The 18,250-nt window shown below is 38.5% G+C and overlaps 1 protein-coding gene across 1 annotated transcript in view; it reads right to left on the reverse strand.

The window, feature by feature from the left end:
* LOC118739767 (cubilin homolog) overlaps positions 1-18,250 on the reverse strand; it is a gene marked incomplete at its 3' end in the record, with an annotated part of 488,997 nt that overhangs the window by 322,429 nt on the left and 148,318 nt on the right. Inside the window, 1 exon segment of the mRNA XM_036471274.1 lies at positions 12,940-13,321. Within this exon segment, the coding sequence (XP_036327167.1) occupies positions 12,940-13,321 (382 nt within the window).

The raw sequence follows: 18,250 nt of genomic DNA on the forward strand, positions 1-18,250 counted from the left end.
TTTAATTCATGATCTCTGATGTATATGTATAAGCGAAATTAATTGAAAATATACTAAAAACTAAATAAATTCTGTGCTTGAAAAAATAAAACCTTCGTTGCATTTATCTGGGTTTTAGAAGAGCAGGAGTTTTGAAAGGCCAGGGCTGAAAACAACGATTTTTATTTGCTTTATTCATTTATTATTCCTTTCATTTATGCAAAGTTGCAAAATTTGTGTAAAAAAGTTAAGCGATTTCCACGACATTACAATCGAGAGAAAGGTAATCGATTTACCCTTCTTTTGATGTATATTAAAAGTTAAAAGTTAATTATTAGGGTTTACAAAAATTTAGTTTTCTTACATTCTTGCAAAATTTATTAAATTTTTTCTATGTATATGTATAGGTAGATATACATCCATACACAACTATTGACTATTAAACTAGATTTCACAATTTCCACGCCAGTAGGGAAATATTTAATCGTTGTTACGGCGGTATTTACGCGTATATCAAAGCTATTGTGTAATTGCCGATGAACTCGTAATCATCGTCTTAATCCCAATGCTTAAGGGATAGATTACTGAGAGGTGTGGCATTGACGAACTCCAGATTCGCAAAGTGCCAGTCCAGTATTTGACGATCCTTAGAGTAGACGTAAACATCACTAGGGAAAGTATTAGGAACATTAGTTTGCAAAAGCGAAAATTTAAATTATTGCACATACCTAGGAGGGTTGCTTTCAATTTCCTTCAATTTAGCTTGCAGTGCCTTTTCTTCTTTGATAAGTTCATCATACTCCTTACAGGCTTTGGTCCACTCAAAATGAGTGGAACGTGTATCAAACTCGTGTTCAATCCATAGCGCATCACCATCTCCACTGCGTTGTGAACGTGATTTTATGAGTTTTGAATGTGTCTCTTTGTAGGTTTGTATTTTGCCTAATAATTCCGAAACATGGGTCTGACATGCGATGACCCCTCGTTGTGCTTCGCCGATCATCATCAAGTGTTGTACGTGTTTTTCTTTGACCGCCTTCTCTTGCAGCTTAATGATCCATTCAAGTGCTCTGCCCAACGAGATAGGGTCATCGTTGGCGTAGTTAAAGTCTAGCTGATGAGATAGATAACTGGCGGACTCAAGAAGTTGATTGAATTCACGTTCCACCTGAAAAACAATAATATTTATAAAAGAAACTATACTTAATACGTATTATTTCTGCTCACCATATCGTCCTTATGCTTGGGCACAGGTTTTCCACAAGCTCCATATAGCGGACATGCTTGCCGAATCGGCAACATCTTCATTCCAATTTGTTTGCTTAGTATAGTCATTGGATTGCCCCAAACACCTGTTACTTCCATAGCGCCTAAATCAGCAACATAATTGTTCTTGCGAAAAGTAGCAATACCTAATCGCGCACTTCTAACACAATGACATCCACACCGAATTGCTAAGCTGTTGGGCAGCCCCTAACCCTGATGCCTCCAATTACTATAACTTTGCCCAACTTCTTGTTAGGTATGGGACGTAAACGTTTCAAAATGCCAAAGTTAATAAAACCATGTCGCTCCAGGAACGAATATACGCGCTATCGAATGGTGGCTCCATATATTTTATAGCGTTTTCTACAATAAGCTGCTTTAGATTCTCGATTCACATTTGCAAAAGGGTAGTAATTGACATTTTCTTCTCCATTTTACACAACACACTTTTATATTTCTATTGCTTTACGAAGATTTATATCTTTTAGGCATATTGACAGCTGTTTTCAAATTGTCAACTCATTCTTCTTCCCCATCATCTTTGTTTACCTTTTTTAGATGCGCAAACAATTGCTAGATTGCTTCTATATGTCACTTGCGTCCAGTGTGCGTAAGCTCATCGTTATTGGCGTTGCTGGCGCCAGTGCGCCACAAGATTGCAAATTAGTGTATCAGCGCCAGTAGCGCCACCGTCGGTATCAAAGCAATGACTCAACGCCGCGCTGCGTTACCCAGGCCTAGTGTCGGGAGAATTTACAATTGTGTTAATTATATACTGAGCATGTGCGGTATGCTCATAAATTTTGTGTTTTGGTCGCGCATTCGAAAATTTGTGGCGCACCCGGCGCAGAATCGGGAAAATAGAAGTGAAGAACGTGCCCCTGTGAGAAACTCGTGTCGTTGCACAATTGGCAACAATTTTAACGCAAAAAGGCGGAAAATAAAAGTGAAAATGGTGTTGAAAAAAAAAATGAATGGAGTTGCGTTGTGCCTTTATGGAACGCACAACGATGCAATGTTTTCGTGAAATGTAAGTTCCCCTGTTTTGCAAGTCGAAAGCAGCGTTTTTATTGCTCAATCTTTCGGTCAATTTTGTGTTAAACGCATTATGAAGTTGGTTGGCAGCCAACTTTCGTTCAGCTTTTAATTCACCTGCTCGCAGGTGAAAGTTGAACAATGCAAGCACTGTTAATGCGTGGGCGAAAAGTTGCTTTTCAAAATTGCCCAATTATAAAAAAAAAACAATAAGATGGCTGTCGAAAAGGAAATAAGTAATTTGGTTGTAGTGAAAAAAATCGCATGATACCAAATTTTTTAGAGTGAAAAAATCGCATGATACAAAATTTTTATGTATCATGCAAAAATCGTAAAAACCTACATGTTATGTGCTTATTTTTAAGAGTATACGGGCCGTGGTAGAGAATTGGTAGTGAGAATTTTCAAAATATTTCACCTTTTTTCGAAATTTTGATTTATATAGTGGCGGTTAAAGGAAAGATTCACAAATTATTGCAGACGGCATTGGCAGCAAATTCAAATGCATTAGCTCTGGTTTTTGCTTTTAATTCGATTGCGTTTGCGCATAATGCCGTTTGAGCGAAAATTTGTGTAAGAATCTAAGAGAAAAAAGTGGTTTGCATGTAGTATGTTTTGCATAGTGTGCACAGTGTGTTCAAGTGTTTCGCCAAAATGTTCATTTGTGCGGTAATAGCTCAATATCTGTTTTGTGAATCTGATGTGCGGTTGAGCCTACCAATAGAGGATAATGGTGCCACCAGCAATTTTCAAGGAGCGCGCACTGTCGATGCAACTAAAAGCTATTCGAACCAAAAATCTATTGCGGCAAACAACGAAGAACTGACACCGGAGGAGGATACAGGGGTAAGTGTGATTTTTATGCTTAATCGTGTGAATTGACTCCTATGAAGTAGATAGGGAAATTTGAAAACTCCTGAGGTGGTGACCAACTGGTAGTGCGTACAAACGTTGGTATTTATGTAGAACTTGAGTCGTCTGTCTCCGAGGAATGTGGTGGGAGTAGTACAAGCTTGACAAGCGGTCTTGTCACAGTGCCTTTTTCCGTCATTAGATCAACAACACGAACTCTGTTATCCGAACCGGGATTTAAATTGACCACCCTACCTAATCTCCATAGGAGTACAGGAGGAGGAAGATTATCTTCTTTTATAACCACCATATCTCGTATTTTCATGTTGGTTTTAGGATTTTTCCACTTCGTCCGTTTCTGTAGTTCATTAAGGTACTCAGTTTTCCATCTCCTGCAGAAGTTTTGATGGAGGGCTTTTAGTTTTTGCCAACGATTAACAATCGAGGCAGGATTTTCGTTTATATCTAACCCTGGTGGAGCCAACAGATGTCCACCGACCAAAAAATGGCCTGAAGTTAAAGGCTCAAGGTCAGATGGCTCATTTGAGGCTGGGCTTAGCGGTCGTGAGTTGAGACATGACTCAACTCGACAAAGAAGTGTACTAAATTCCTCGAAAGTGTACTTAGAATTCGATGCTATCTTTTTGAAGTGACTTTTGAAGCTTTTCACACCTGCTTCCCAAAGGCCACCCATGTGAGGAGCGGAAGCAGGTATGAAATGCCAAGTCAGTGACTGATGAGCATATTTTGACAACGTTTGCGTTCGCGCGTCGGATAGAAAGGCCTTGAATTCTGTTTTAAGTACTCGCGATGCTCCTACAAAGTTTGTGCCATTGTCTGAATAGACATTCTTTGGGCAACCTCGTCTCGATACAAATCTGGAAAACGCTGCAAGGAAAGATTGGGTGCTCAAATCGCTAGTGGCCTATAAATGAATGGCCTTGGTAGAAAAACAAACCATTAGACAAGCATACCCTTTTGAAATTCGGCATCCACGCCCTCGATAACTTTTTATTTCAAATGGTCCGGCAAAATCTACCCCTGTGTTGGTGAATGCTCGCGAAAATGTTGTTCGCTCTTCTGGAAGAATTCCCATTAGTTGACTTTGCGAGCGTTTCTTGTAAATTGTGCAGACTTTGCAGTTGTGAATAATGGACCTAATCAGTGTTTTTACTTTTGGTATCCAGTATTGCGTTCAAATGAGACGCAACATTAACTGGTTTTCACCGTGAAGAGAGACTTCATGGACAAATTGGACTATAAGTCGGGATAATCTACAACTGTATGGAAGTATTACTGGGTGACGCACGTTGTACGCAAGATCAAGAGATGCACCAAGACGACCACCCGCTCTCAGCACATCATCTTTATCAAGAAACGGATTAAGGGAAAGTATTTCACTTTTTGATTCAATGCATTCTCTCGCTTTCAGTTTAGTTAGTTCTGGTCCGTAATGTTGCTTCTGAGCGAGTTTTATCAGACGTGTAGTCGTTGTTTTAATTTCATTCGATGAAATTAAAGAAGAATTCGCCTGAAAAGAAGCTTTTGTTTTCGGATGGGTTCTTTGAAGGAATCTCAATATATACGATAGCACCCTCAAAGCTTTAGCTAAACTAGAGAACCGTTCGAGAATGTCACTGATATCATTTAACGTTGTTGTTGTTGCATGAGCGTGCACCCGCTTTTCCTCAATATTTGTTGTGAAGTCTGTTTCCTGTATTGGCCATTTTTCTTTACCTTCTTGCAACCAAGAAGGTCCCTGCCACCACAACGAATTATTTACCAACTCCTGCGCTAATATACCTCTACTTGCTAAGTCTGCTGGATTTGTAGCTGAGTCTACGTGCAACCAGTTTGAATTTCCTACCTTATCTATTATTTTCGTAACTCGATGGGCAACAAAGGTTGACCACGAACAAGGGGGCTTTCGTATCCAAGATTTATATTAAGATGACCTAATTCAAGATTGTTGGTAATCGATTCGACTATTTCTGCTAGTAATACCGCCCCGCAAAGTTCCAGTCTAGGTAATGAAATGGTATTCACTGGAGCTACTTTGGTTTTCGCTAACAACTACTACTTGACTACTATTTTGTTTTCTGTTTCCACGCGTAGATAAACTGCGGCCGCATATGCTTTCTCAGAAGCATCGCAGAATCCGTGGATTTCCACCTTCTCCTTTGGTGAAAAAGATACCCAGCGGGGTATCCTTATGTTGTCGATTTCGCCGTAATTTTTTGTAAAATTTCGCCATCTTTCTAAAGTTATAGAAGAAACTTCCTCGTCCCAGTCGGTACCCTCTAACCATATATTTTGCATTAGTATTTTCGCCACAATTATTATGGGGCCTAACCAACCTAATGGGTCGAAGAGTTTAGCAATAGCTGACAATATTACTCTCTTTGTTGGGTTCACGTTATCTTCTGTCGATTTAGCTATAAAGTAGAATTGGTCGGAATGAGCATTCCACCTTATGCCTAGTGCTTTGACGCTACTAGTATCTTCGAACTCTAAGAAATCCTCACTCAGTAGGTCTTGTTTTGGTATACCTTGCAAGATTTTATTACAATTTGCAGTCCATTTTCTCAGAGGAAAACCAGCTGACTTAAGAACTGCTGAAATCTCATCCCTAGCTTTGATTGCAGAGTCTAACGTATGTCCTCCAGCTAGAACGTTGTCGACATACATATTTTTTCGTAAAATATTTGAGGCTGTAGAGTAGAGATTTTCAGAGTCTTCAGCGAGTTGAAGCAATGTCCTTATCGCAAGATAAGGAGCATAGTTTATACCGAATGTAACCGTCTTTAATTCGTAAAGACCTATTGCATCATTTGAATATTTGCGAAAAACTATCCTCTGGTACTTTGTTTGGGTTTCATCTACAAGGATTTGCCTATACATCTTCTCAATATCGCTATTGAAGACGTACTTGAAAAGTCGCCAGCGAAGAATTAAAATTGGTAGATCAGATTGGAGCACTGGTCCTGGTAGGAGAATATCGTTGAAACTGACCCCGTTGGCGGAGGAGGACGAAGCATTAAACACAACCCTAACTTTCGTTGATGTACTTTCCTCCTTTATCACCGCATGATGTGGTAGATAATAGTTATCAGCCGCATCTGGTGACTGAGGTTAATTGATTTTAAGCATATGACCCATTGTCTCGTACTCCACTACAACTCGGTTGTATTCCGTTTGAAGATCTGGATTTTTCGTAAGTCTTGTCTCATTCCTGTAAAATTGCGAGCACGCTCTTCTCAGTGAAGGCCCCAATTGGATTTCAGATGGGTATTCAGTCTTGAATGGAAGTGACACGATGTACCTTCCATCTTGGTTCCGTTTTGTTGTACGGTTATACAGCTCCTCGCACTGCGTATCCTCGGCTGTTGGCATTTTGTTTCTCGGCAGATCCTCTATTTCCCAGAAGGAGCTTAGCTGTTTGTCAAGAGCGACCTCCTTGTAGAAAGAAACACGATTATTGCTGGTTGGGCTGACTGCATCAGCACGACCAGTCAGTATCCAACCGAATACTGTTTCTTGCGCTAAGAGAGTACTGAGAACGTTCTTCTTAATTCCACCTAATATTATTTGGGGATATATGTCTCCTCCAAGAACCAGATCGACTTGCTCATTTACGAAAAACCTTTTGTCTGCCAAAACAAGATCAGGAAAAACTTGTTGGGTGAGTGCGCTAACATCACAAGTAGGCAGATTCCCTGTCAGATTTGGTAGAACTAACACAAGGGCATCAATAGAAATAAGTGGGTCAATTGGTGACCGCAATTGAATCGAACACGATTCTTTCAATTGCGCTGAAACAGAATTATTGATGCCCGAGACCTGTGCTAACATCTTCTTTGTCGGCAAGTTGATTCTGCGTCTGAGCCTCTCCGTGATGAAGGAACACTCAGAGCCAGAATCAATTAATGCTCTGGCAGAGAAGTCTGTACCATTGAAATGAATATTTACTCGTGCAGTCCCGAGTAAAACCCCTTTGCTAGTATTAGCTTGATGTGATTGAACGTTATTGACTGCCTTAGCTTTTCCCTTTGAAGCTTGATTATGCAATTGTGCTTGCCTAGATGTTGATGGCAAGTTGTCTACAGAAACTACTGTCTTTTCTTTTACAGATGATTTACCTGTAGTTTTCTGTTTGTGGAGAAGGGTGTGATGTCGAGAGTGGCAATTGGCACAATTGTATGAACTCGTACACTTCGACACCGAATGCCCGAAAGACAAGCAATTAAAACAACTATTATTTTGTTTAACAAAGGAGATCCTATCAGCTATGGACATTTTCAGGAATTTTGGACACATGTGTATGTGCGTTTTGGTAAGCACGCCGTAGAATTTTTTTCTTGCGTCACCCTAAATTGGCTTGCGTGCGTTTGTATTTGATTTCATTGAGTGAAATGTCAAATCAAAATTTCACGCAGAACAAAAATTGGAAATTGAGTTAGCTTCGTACGCACGCCGTTCAATTTCGGCTGGTCCCATACAAGTTGTATGCGCATGAGAAATTTTTGACAGTAAATTGGCGGCGTGCGTGAATATTAGGTTAGCCTGTAAGCTCCACAACTTAGTAAATGAAAAAATCCAAAACTTTATGGTACTCAATATCTATGTATGTATGTATGTACATATATGTATGCACAAACGTTTTATTTAATAATATATGTGCGTGTGTATGTACATATGTCTCTTGTGGTTGCTTTAAGTATTGGTCGCCACCCGATAATTAAATTGTGTATGTATGTGTATAGTTTTTTATAACACGTATGTTTTTAGGATACAAATATCGTTTTTTAATAAAATCAATATTAAATTAATGCTCAGTCCTCAGTCCGTCACCTGATTTGTTGTATTTTAGAGACTTTAATAGAATAAATATGAAAAATTTAGCAGCTGAAGCTTCCGCTCTTCCTTGAATAATTGCTGGTTTTTAGCCGATATTAATAAAAAGGTGCAACATTTCTCCAACCTTGTAAATTATTTATTTGACAAATATTTACCCATAAGAAAAAAATTAACAATAACAAGCAACCCTGGTTTACAAAAGAGGTGCTTAGGGCAATCAATGCAATGAAAATTGGGTTGCTTTTAAAGTTCTACGTAATAAAGCCACTTCCATTACGCGACAAGCCAAGAAAAGCTATTACCAAAGCTCCCTCCTAAGGTATTGTGGAACAACTTAAAGCATCTTCGGGTAAAATCTAGCTCAATATCGGAATGCCAACTTGACGTAAATGTAATGAGTTACAACTTTTCTATAAGAAATTCAGAAAGTAAAGCTTTTGAACCTGACCGTGATCTTTTGTGTGATAAGGGAAGCAAATTTGATTATAATTATAAATTTTTCCTTAACGTCGCTAACGTTTCCGGACAGTTGGAAAGTAGCTAATGTAATACCTGTCGCGAAAAAATGCAATGCAATCTTGCCTTCAGACTATCGTCCTATAAGTATTCTGCCGTCATTATCGACAGTTTTTGAAAAACTAATTTTAAGCCTGATTATGGGTTATATGTCTGAAAAGTGCCTTAATTCTGAATACCAATCAGGTTTCCGGCGGGGGCATAGCTGTTCTACTGCAATGCTTAAAGTTCTTGAGGATATAAGGCCACACTTCGATAAAGGACACCTCACAATCCTCACTTTATTAGATTTCTCAAAAGTGTTTGACACTGTGTGTCACAATATTTACTCGAAAAGCTCGAAAAATATTTCGGTTTCGGCAATAATGCACAAAAATTAATGGAAAGTTATCTGTCAAATAGATGGCAGAGAGTAGTATCGAAAGGATCCCGCTCTGAGTTATCGGCAATAACATCTAATGAAGACTTAGAATCAATTTCCCTATGGTCAAAGCCAAACAGGCTAAACTTAAATGCATCTAAAACGCAAGCTCTAGCCTTATCCCATGTGCAATATAATCTTGAAGACGTCTCGCCAATTATCTTGAATGGCTGCGCTATAAAATATGAGAGTGTTGTTAAAACCCTAGGTTTTAAACTTAATGGGGCTCTTACATGTAAGGACCATGTCAATACGTCAGTAAGCAAGTCGTACTTTGTGTTGAGGCAGCTATGGAGAACTGTGGCATATATTCCGCAAACTACTAAACTGAAGCTCGTAAATGCCTTAATAGTGCCTATAATATCTTACCAAGAATTAGTCTATGGTCATTTAGACAAAGCTTCCCTGCATAAGTTACAATTAGTTCTTAATAACGCTGCTAGATATATTTACTTAAAACGGAAGTTTGACCACATTTCGGAGTTCTCAATAAATAATCTTGGTTGTAGCTTGTCAAAATTTTTCGGCCGTCGTTCAGTGCTATTTATACATAGGCTAATCTACAGCCGATGCCCGAAATATCTTTTATCTAAATTAAAATTTGCACAGTCCAGTCGCACAAGTAACCTCATTGTACCACAGTCCAAGTACTCAGTAACGTCAGAAATGTTTTTCGTTAGAGCCGTACAATTATGGAACCTCTTACCAGTTGAATTAAAATTGGAATGCAATCCAAGGCGCTTCAAATTTGCAGTTCACTCTCTCTTTCTATTCTAACCTTCTAGTCGATTACTTTCAACCCTTCATGTAACTCTTTTTCCCTTCCCCTAAATGTATCTTGTTTTATTTTTAATTTTCTTTTAAGAATTTGTATACATAGATTTAAGTTTTCAAACATGTATACTACATATCTGCACTGTAAATGACTAGGTCTTATTTGTGTGTATCTGAATAAAATGAAATGAAATGAAAATAGTGGGTTCCTAGCCACAAGAGCATTATGGGCAACGAAATAGCTGATGAGATTGCCATAAGTGCCATCCGTCTCGCTAGCGAACGAGTACAGGAAATACAAAAGTCTCTAAAAACGATCTATAATGAAATTTCCGAAAGAGCTAGGTGCCAGATCAGGGTGAGATGGAACGCATTAGCGACATGCAAAACCACCAAGATCATGTGCAATAGCAGCAAAAGAAACACCCATTTCTTGCTTATACGATCACGTAGGGACTGCAGGACAGTTGTTGGTCTAATGACGGGCCACAACCTACTGGCATACCATGCAAGCAGAATGGGCATTAGTAGCAGTAACACATTCAGGAAATGCAGGGAGGAAGGCATGAGTGAGACGTTAGAACACCTCTTCTGTTTCCGTCCGGCCTTAGCTAAAACTCGTCTTAGATATCTCGGAGCTTCGCAGTTCAAAGGACTAGAGGAGGCTTCAAAATCGGATATTACGGCTGTCTTGAACTCCGCGAAAAGCGTTGACGTCGTATACGACGACTACTTTAGATCGCAGTAAAACGGACCTCCATCTGGCACTACAAAGGACCAACAGGTAAGACGCATCAGCCGGCCAGTGTAACCTAACTCAACCTAAATTTGTATATGAGAATTGATGTCGGTTGTGTTTTTGCTTAAAAATTACTTGTTTAAAAAAAGTTCTATAAACAAAAGATGCGCTCAACTATCAAAAGTAATAAAAAATGTTCAAAAAGAGTTTTAGATGGTGATTTTTCACGATTGCCTAATTTTTTTAATATTTCGAATACCGAAAAAATTAACTGAAGGGTAATTTCATGTAAAAGGGGAAACCGACATAAATTTATATATGCCACTATTTAAGTAGTGACCTCTTTTGAGATGACTACATTTCATTTATCTGTTGAAAGATATTAAAAAAAACACAAAAAGTTGTAATTTTTGTCTACGGAAACTTTTATTTCATTCATAATTACTTTACACCAGTCACAAGGAGATGTCCCACCAAGCACAACATTAAATATATATATATTTTTTTTTATATGAAGATTATATAAACCTTATTTTAATTGAAATCGAAAGCGTATAATTCATACTTTACAACAAAGTCACATTCATTCAAATGACAGTTACATAAACCTAAGAAATCGTTTAGTATTTTTGTTAAAGCAATTTTCAATAAGTTCTGACGACATAGTTACAATTCACAATTGATCACATTCTGGAGTAAAATTTCCCACCAGTCACAATGGAATAACCCTGAACTTGTATTTTTGTTATGTAGCTCATTTTCGTGGAACGAATTCAAAGTTGGCAAATTAAATCTACGAATCCTTGTTAAGTACATATCAATGGTTAATTCTTTACGGCTGTAAAGTGTAAAAAAGTACAGTAAGTGAGAGTATGAACCCCAGATCCCGCCCCTTGTGTGCGCTAATGATCGGAATTCTATGAAATTTTGATATGTAGAGAATATGAAAGAATATGCAAAATATACGCAAATAATATGCAATCAATACTGTTACGATTATCCTCGACTACCTGTCGGATTTACCGAAAATCTCTAGGTTCGTATCGCTGGATTGTTAAATAAACGCTCATGATGACCAAATTACAAATTAATTAACAACACTTGTTAAGGGAATTAAAATACTTTAAAAAACTTGCTAACACTATTGATCTCTGTGTTACAACTTGACTTGTAGCTTGCTGATTCGCAACCGACCTGTCTTGTAGCTTGCTGACTTGCAACTCTGCTGTAGTATACCTGCGATCGCGCTTATGGCAACTCTAGAACGTTCTGAAGTTTGTCGCTCATTCTCTCGCTGTTCGCAGCATTCATTTACTTGACGTTTCTCTGTCGAATATTCTATGTTATTCCTCGAACATTCTGCCATTTTCTTGCTGTCCACGTAATGATCATCCCGATCAGACACACTTGCTGCAAGCCTTTCCAACTGGACCCCGTTCATCTTAGTTCCCGGTCTATTAGCGGTCTGGATTCGATACATTGCGTCATTCAGCCGTTTGACAATCTTATGCCGACCTTTCCAGTTACGTCGTTGTTTGTAGGTGCAGCCTTGCTTCCGCTGCGGCTTGTACATCAACACAAAATCGCATTCCTGGAAACCCTCTAGGCTGGATGCGTTACTGGACATTGCTTCCGGTTTATTTTCGGGAGTGCACCATCTCACATGGCCGTGCTTCTGCCGGCCACTGGTGGTGACCAGACCATGTCTCTTCTCATGGGCACCATTTTCGCCAGATTTACGCCGCTTCCTTTGGCCATGACTACCACGCTTCGATCCTTGAGCTGCACTGAAACTTTAGCAATTTTTTCCTTGCATGAAGTTTTCTTAAATCTTAAGATTCAACTTCAGTTTTATGAATATTTCTTGAAAGTTTTGTCAAGAAAGCTTTAGCAAGTTTTTCTTTAGGCTTATGTAGCTTTATAAAATCTTAAGATTTGACTTAAGTTTTCTGAATACAATTAATAAACGAAAAAGCTATTTAATACTTATATATGTAGGTGTTTATGGATATTGGATGCTTTTGATGTACTCATTGCAAATTACTTTGGTGCTTTTCAAGTATTATGTAGTTAAGCGGAGTTTTAGTAATTTTTAACCCCTCCCTGCCCCTTGCCGGAAAATGTAAGCAAAAATGTTACCCCCTCCCTCTTTTATGCTTTGGTAATAATTGGTATTTTTTAATCTGTTAAACTTATAAAAAATTTTTAAGAACATTTGATATTTGTTCAAATTAAAATCTACTAAATTTTTCAGAAAAAGCAGAAAGGTAATACTGCCCTGGTTCTTGTCACCAAAAATACCCATCGACACCATTGGGCGTTACGTAATACTTGAAACACCGCTTACCATAAAATCGAAAACGCTTTTCCGAAACAAAATTTGTATTTAAGGCGCAGATAAATTTTAAAACCTACTTGAGAAATAGGCGATTTCTCAGCTAAGCCCACAGTTTTAGAACTCTCCTTTTCTATTTATAAGTAAGATTATGTACATATTTACCTCAGTATTAATACATGACACTTTAGGTTGTATACTGCAGCCGCCATTATTAATAGAGCACTCATCAATATCTGAGCAAGAAATTCCATTTCCGGTGTAGCCAGTCGGGCATGGATTGCACTTAAAACTACCTGGTAAATTTGTGCATTCACTGTGGCATGGATTAGTTGTATCATTACACTCGTTTACGTCAATATTGCATACGGCTTCTGGAACCACTTGATTTTTGCTCCACCCCTGATCGCAAATGCAAGCGTATCCAGCATCATTATTCGCTTGAACGCAAGTTCCATGGCCACATAATTCTCCACTGGCGGCCTCCTCGCAACTGGCCTTGCGCATTCGGCAGTGAGAGCCATAAAAACCATTGCGGCACGAGCAGCTGAAAAGTCAAATATTAATGAGAGATCACCAAATAACATATTCAGCTCTTTAAAAAATTGATGAATCCAAATGCTCGCTATGAATAAAAGTCTCCAGTTTTAATCTTCGAAAAATCTGGCATAAGGTTAATACAATTTTTATCTCATAGATCACTTTGTATTGTGTTTTGAGAAGACTATGAAAGGGCAGAGAGTTTCAAACTTTGTGCAATATTTAAAGAAATTTAACAAACTTTCGTATACAATTTCTAACTTTTTTAATTAGACTTCCTAGAAAGATTCTGAGTACGCTGTTTTGTAACCCATTGAATTCTAGTAGAACAAAGTATAAGTTTCAAATGGCTAAAAATTAGGGTTGATTTAAAAAAATTTTTTTGCCCCATTTGCTTCCATATATGGAAGAAAGCCGTAACATCTTCGACAAGAACAATTTTAAAAAATCAAAGGTAATTTTCAGCCATTTCCAACTTGCACATTATTCTACTAGAGATCAATAGGCTACAAAACTGCGTACTCATAATCTTTCTAGGAAATCTAATTAAAAAGGCTAGGAATTGTTTACGAAATTTTTTTAAATATTGCACAAAGCTTGAAACTTGGATTTACACGGGTTTTGTTAAAGAGTACGATATTTCAGCTATCGAAATATGTCCAAAACAACAGGGCGATCGATTTTATTCTTGTAAAATGGGTTTTCATCTACAGGTGAGTTCTATATAAGGTATAATTTAAAATTTGTTTAATATGTTCAACTAATTAATATTTAATGAAATGTTCAAGTGAATTATTTTTAATAAAAACAGTTTAAAGAAATAGTCATAAGTCATATTCTTCATGTGTTTACGCTAGCCCCCTTCACCTTAATTATGTTTACTAATTAGAGAGTTTCACTTGCAGATGTCGCTGTGATCTAAGCGGGAACAGTTACTCGTTACTCGAGTTCCTTTTCCTCGAGTCCTGTTACCCGCCTCGGATGTTGGGTTTCGCCTTCTGTGAGCACCAACCACTCTCCCACTTTGGAAGAGAACTCCGAGCAATCAAGTAAGGTCCTCTAATTAATAATACATTTGATAACCTTTTGTTACAGCATTTTGTTATACTAAACATATATATGCAATGAAATGGCCGTCAGGCAATTACATATATGTATAAGCGAATGCGAATTTGCGAATCGTAATCAACCCTTGATGGACTTCAGAGATTCGGCACCTCCTCGACCCTCGTTTGCTGTGGAATTCAAGAGGAATTCCTGGACCCCAATTCCACCCCGTCCCGAACATGGTCCTTCGAGCCGGATAGGCTTGAAGTTTTTCGTGGTTGACCCACATTTGTTTAAAATAAAATAAAAGTGGAAAATTTTTGATAAACTGCCTAGTTGCCTTCATAAAGGAGAATTTTTTATCGCTCCCCGTTAACTCGATTTCATTTTCTTGTACACGACGAATCGTGTGCAATTAAACATATTTAAATATTTTTATTTTGCGCTCATCTGGTGAATACCGCCACCAACTTAAAATTATATATTGCATTCATTGGTGAAAACCGCCACTAACTTTGGGTTTGGGGCAAATTGACACGTTTCTGGCAGCAAAATTTTTTCTCTGGTATTTCCGTGTAAATACCATCCAGAAAACCAGGTGAGTGAACCAAATTTAGGTTGGAGCACCTTTTTCTACACCTGGAGCAGGAGCAACACATTTGGCCCCAACAATGGGAGTAGCGGCGAGAATAGTAAGTATATTTGGAGTACTAATGGTGTTTATTTGTAGCAGCGGAGCACAAAGCGAGGGCGTTTAATAGAGTGAAGAAATTTCGCCAGCGCTCCAGCATCCGCAACTGCAACCACAATCTTGCCAGCGCTCCAGCTAAAGCCGCAGCAGCAATATTACCGCCAGGGCTCCGGCGGTAAGTGTAAAAACACAGGTAAAGTGCAGTGAGGTTAAAAGTCAGCCCGGCTGTATTGCCAGTTTGTCGAGGAGCATGTGCTGAACGCCGGCACTAAGTGCCACACAGTTAGGCGTCAGTGCGCCTTGCTGCACGGCCCCTACCCAGGCCGATAGTTTTTAAGAGCGCCGGCTGTATTGCCATTGAGAAGGCGCAAGTGCTGAACGCCGGCCCTAGGTGCCATCAGTCAGGCGTTCAGTGCGAAACCAAGCCTCCCCCAGAGGTCCACTGTGGGGGTAATAATCTTCATCAAGACCCCCACCAGTGGCCCAACCCGGGAGCAACAATTCTCATCAAGGCCCCCACCAGTGGTCCACCGCGGAAGCAAATTTCCAACAAGGGTCCCACCAAGTGGTCCAACACGGGACCAAATCACCAAAGCATGGGCCCCACCAGCGGCCCCACGCGGGAGCCTAAAGACTTCAACAAGGCCCCCACCAAGTGGTCCACCGCGGGAGTATAGCCAACAACAAGGCCACAACCAAGTGGTCCACCGCGGGAGCAAATCCAACAACAAGGCCCCCACCAAGTGGTCCACCGCGAGAGCAAATTGAAAAACCAGGCTCCCACCAAGGGGTCCACCGCGGGAGCAAGACCCCTACCAAGTAATCCACAGTAAGCGGCTAGATAAGGTAAGCCTTTCAATTTGCCACGTATATTCGCGAAAAACGACTGGGAAAGGGGTGCAGAAATTGCAAAAGGTTGTGCGTGAGTACCATTTCCACGCCTTCTATATATATATATATATATATATATATATATAAGGGGTGGTCCACTTGCAAACAGCGTTATTAGATTTATAATAGAAAGCCATAAATTTGAAAAAACGACTACGACAACAAGTATCATTTAAATTGAATCTTTTCCATTATTACGTGAAAATTTGGATAAATAAGAGCTTTATAAAATTGTAACATAACATAACATGACATAAGATAACATTAGCAGTCTATACGACCTAAAGCAGTTTTCTAAGTTCATCAGAAGATGTATATGTAGTTTTGAAAGTTTATAAATAAGTGTGATAGCGACTTTTGGAAGAAGAGTTAACATTTGATGCTATTTTTTTCGGAATATAAAAAGATTTTGCACTGTGTTGTTAGTGGACATGAAACTACTTTAAATACTGGTACGTAATCCACCAAAAACTAAAAATCAAAGAAATTTTATATAGCGCACTTTGCAAGTGAACTACTCATATATATACATAGTTTTTTTTTTTTTAATAATACGTACATATATTTCCGAAAATTAAATGGTCTCGGGGTACGTATAAACTGTTTTTCGAGAAATTCGACCGGTAAAGTGGTGGAGGAATAGCGGGAATTCTTTTGGAAGAAAAAAAAAAAAATAAAAATTAAGAAAGAAGAAACTAAAAGTGTGCAACGGATTGCGGGATTCAGCATCCCCCTGCATTGAAAAATTATCAATTGATAAAACTAACCAACTTATAGTTAGCTTTTTGGCGAGATTTCGATTAATACCTCACTTTTAATTAGCTATGACAAAACCAACTTAAAGTGAATTGTAAAGTCTTGCAGGAGTCATGCAGACGCAATCGGGAGTTGGTTTTCTTTACAGGTTTCTATTAAATATCCTCATACAAAAATTACTTTCAATACACTTTCTTTCTGAACTTCGCAGATTCTTTTTCATATTCAGGACAAATAAAAGGAAGATCGAAATTTTATACTATCATTTTGAAGTTATGTCTGACGGTGTTCGAATATGGGGCCACCCAGAGCAGAATATGTAAACAAATATGAAATGTAATAAAATAAAGTAAAAATAAATAAGTAAATAAAAAAGTAAAAAAACAAAAAAATATTTTGTTTTTCTTATTGATATTTTATGTCCAAAAGTAGTTAGTTACAAGTTAGTTGACATGTAATGCAGAGGTATCCAGGTCTGACTTTTTTGCGGCCATCGCCCCACAAAAGTAGTTAGCTTTTTTCGAACAAAATACACAGTTAATAGTTAGCACTAGTGTTCGCGTAAACAGACTAAAGTTAGGTATAAGCTAACGTCACTCCCTGCAGGGCCGTTACGAAAAAAGTGTGTTTGTTTTGGAAGAATAAATCCAATAAAGTCGTCGAAGTTTCGACAACCACAATTATTAAATTTTGTAACGTTTCTTTGTTCCTATATAAATTAAATAAAGACTATTTATACATTTTTTCTGAGTTTTCCTACGGTTGTCAATTTTACGTTTTATACCGCGCTACCTTTAAAGTGTTTGACGTGATTTTTAAAATATTGAGAAAAAGTGGTTGAGGCAGAAGGCCCGTATATGGACCACATTATAAGAATCACTCAGGTTGTGCGGTACACTGAGAGAAAGCTGTTTGATATAAGCTTAGTGCAAATAACCCGTGGAACTTTGCGAGCCATAATTAAGTTTGTTTGAATTGACCAAATAATCGAATATAGTTTTGTATATATTGACTCAAGTTCTGGAGATCCGAAAGGAGGAACTGAAGGCGCTCTGGCACAAGGTGAAGGATCCGTTCGATGACTACTCGAAAAAGGTGTCGGTTGACGAAACAGGTCAGGCTGCACTTCGTCTGGCGAAGTGTGGATACCAGGATTTCTACTCAGCATACTTGACGTGCGGTGTATTGATGGGAGAGACGGCTCATAACCTGATATTCACGCAGCAAAGTAGTTCGACAGTTAATCCGGTAAATCATGAGATTGAACCCCCTGACTGCTCGGGTATCCATTTACCTCCATGTGATACAAAAATTTTTTACGGTGATAACATGTCTTGGCCATCTTTCCGCGATTTGTTTCAATTTCAATTTCAATTTATTTGTTTTGTTTTTGCAAATAGTAAGGCTAAATAAGTCTTGTGTCAATACATCTTCTTGTAATTTAAAATAACAAAGTTGGTATACATACACGCAACTTAAAATTTAAACTATTATATCTATAGACTAGGGCTAATTATTAAGAGTGAGAAAGAGAAAAAGATTGGGAGGAGG

This window comes from Rhagoletis pomonella, unplaced genomic scaffold (genome assembly GCF_013731165.1).
Source record: "Rhagoletis pomonella isolate Grant_MI unplaced genomic scaffold, Rhpom_1.0 Rhpom_scaffold_00005, whole genome shotgun sequence".
NCBI classification, from domain to species: domain Eukaryota; kingdom Metazoa; phylum Arthropoda; class Insecta; order Diptera; family Tephritidae; genus Rhagoletis; species Rhagoletis pomonella.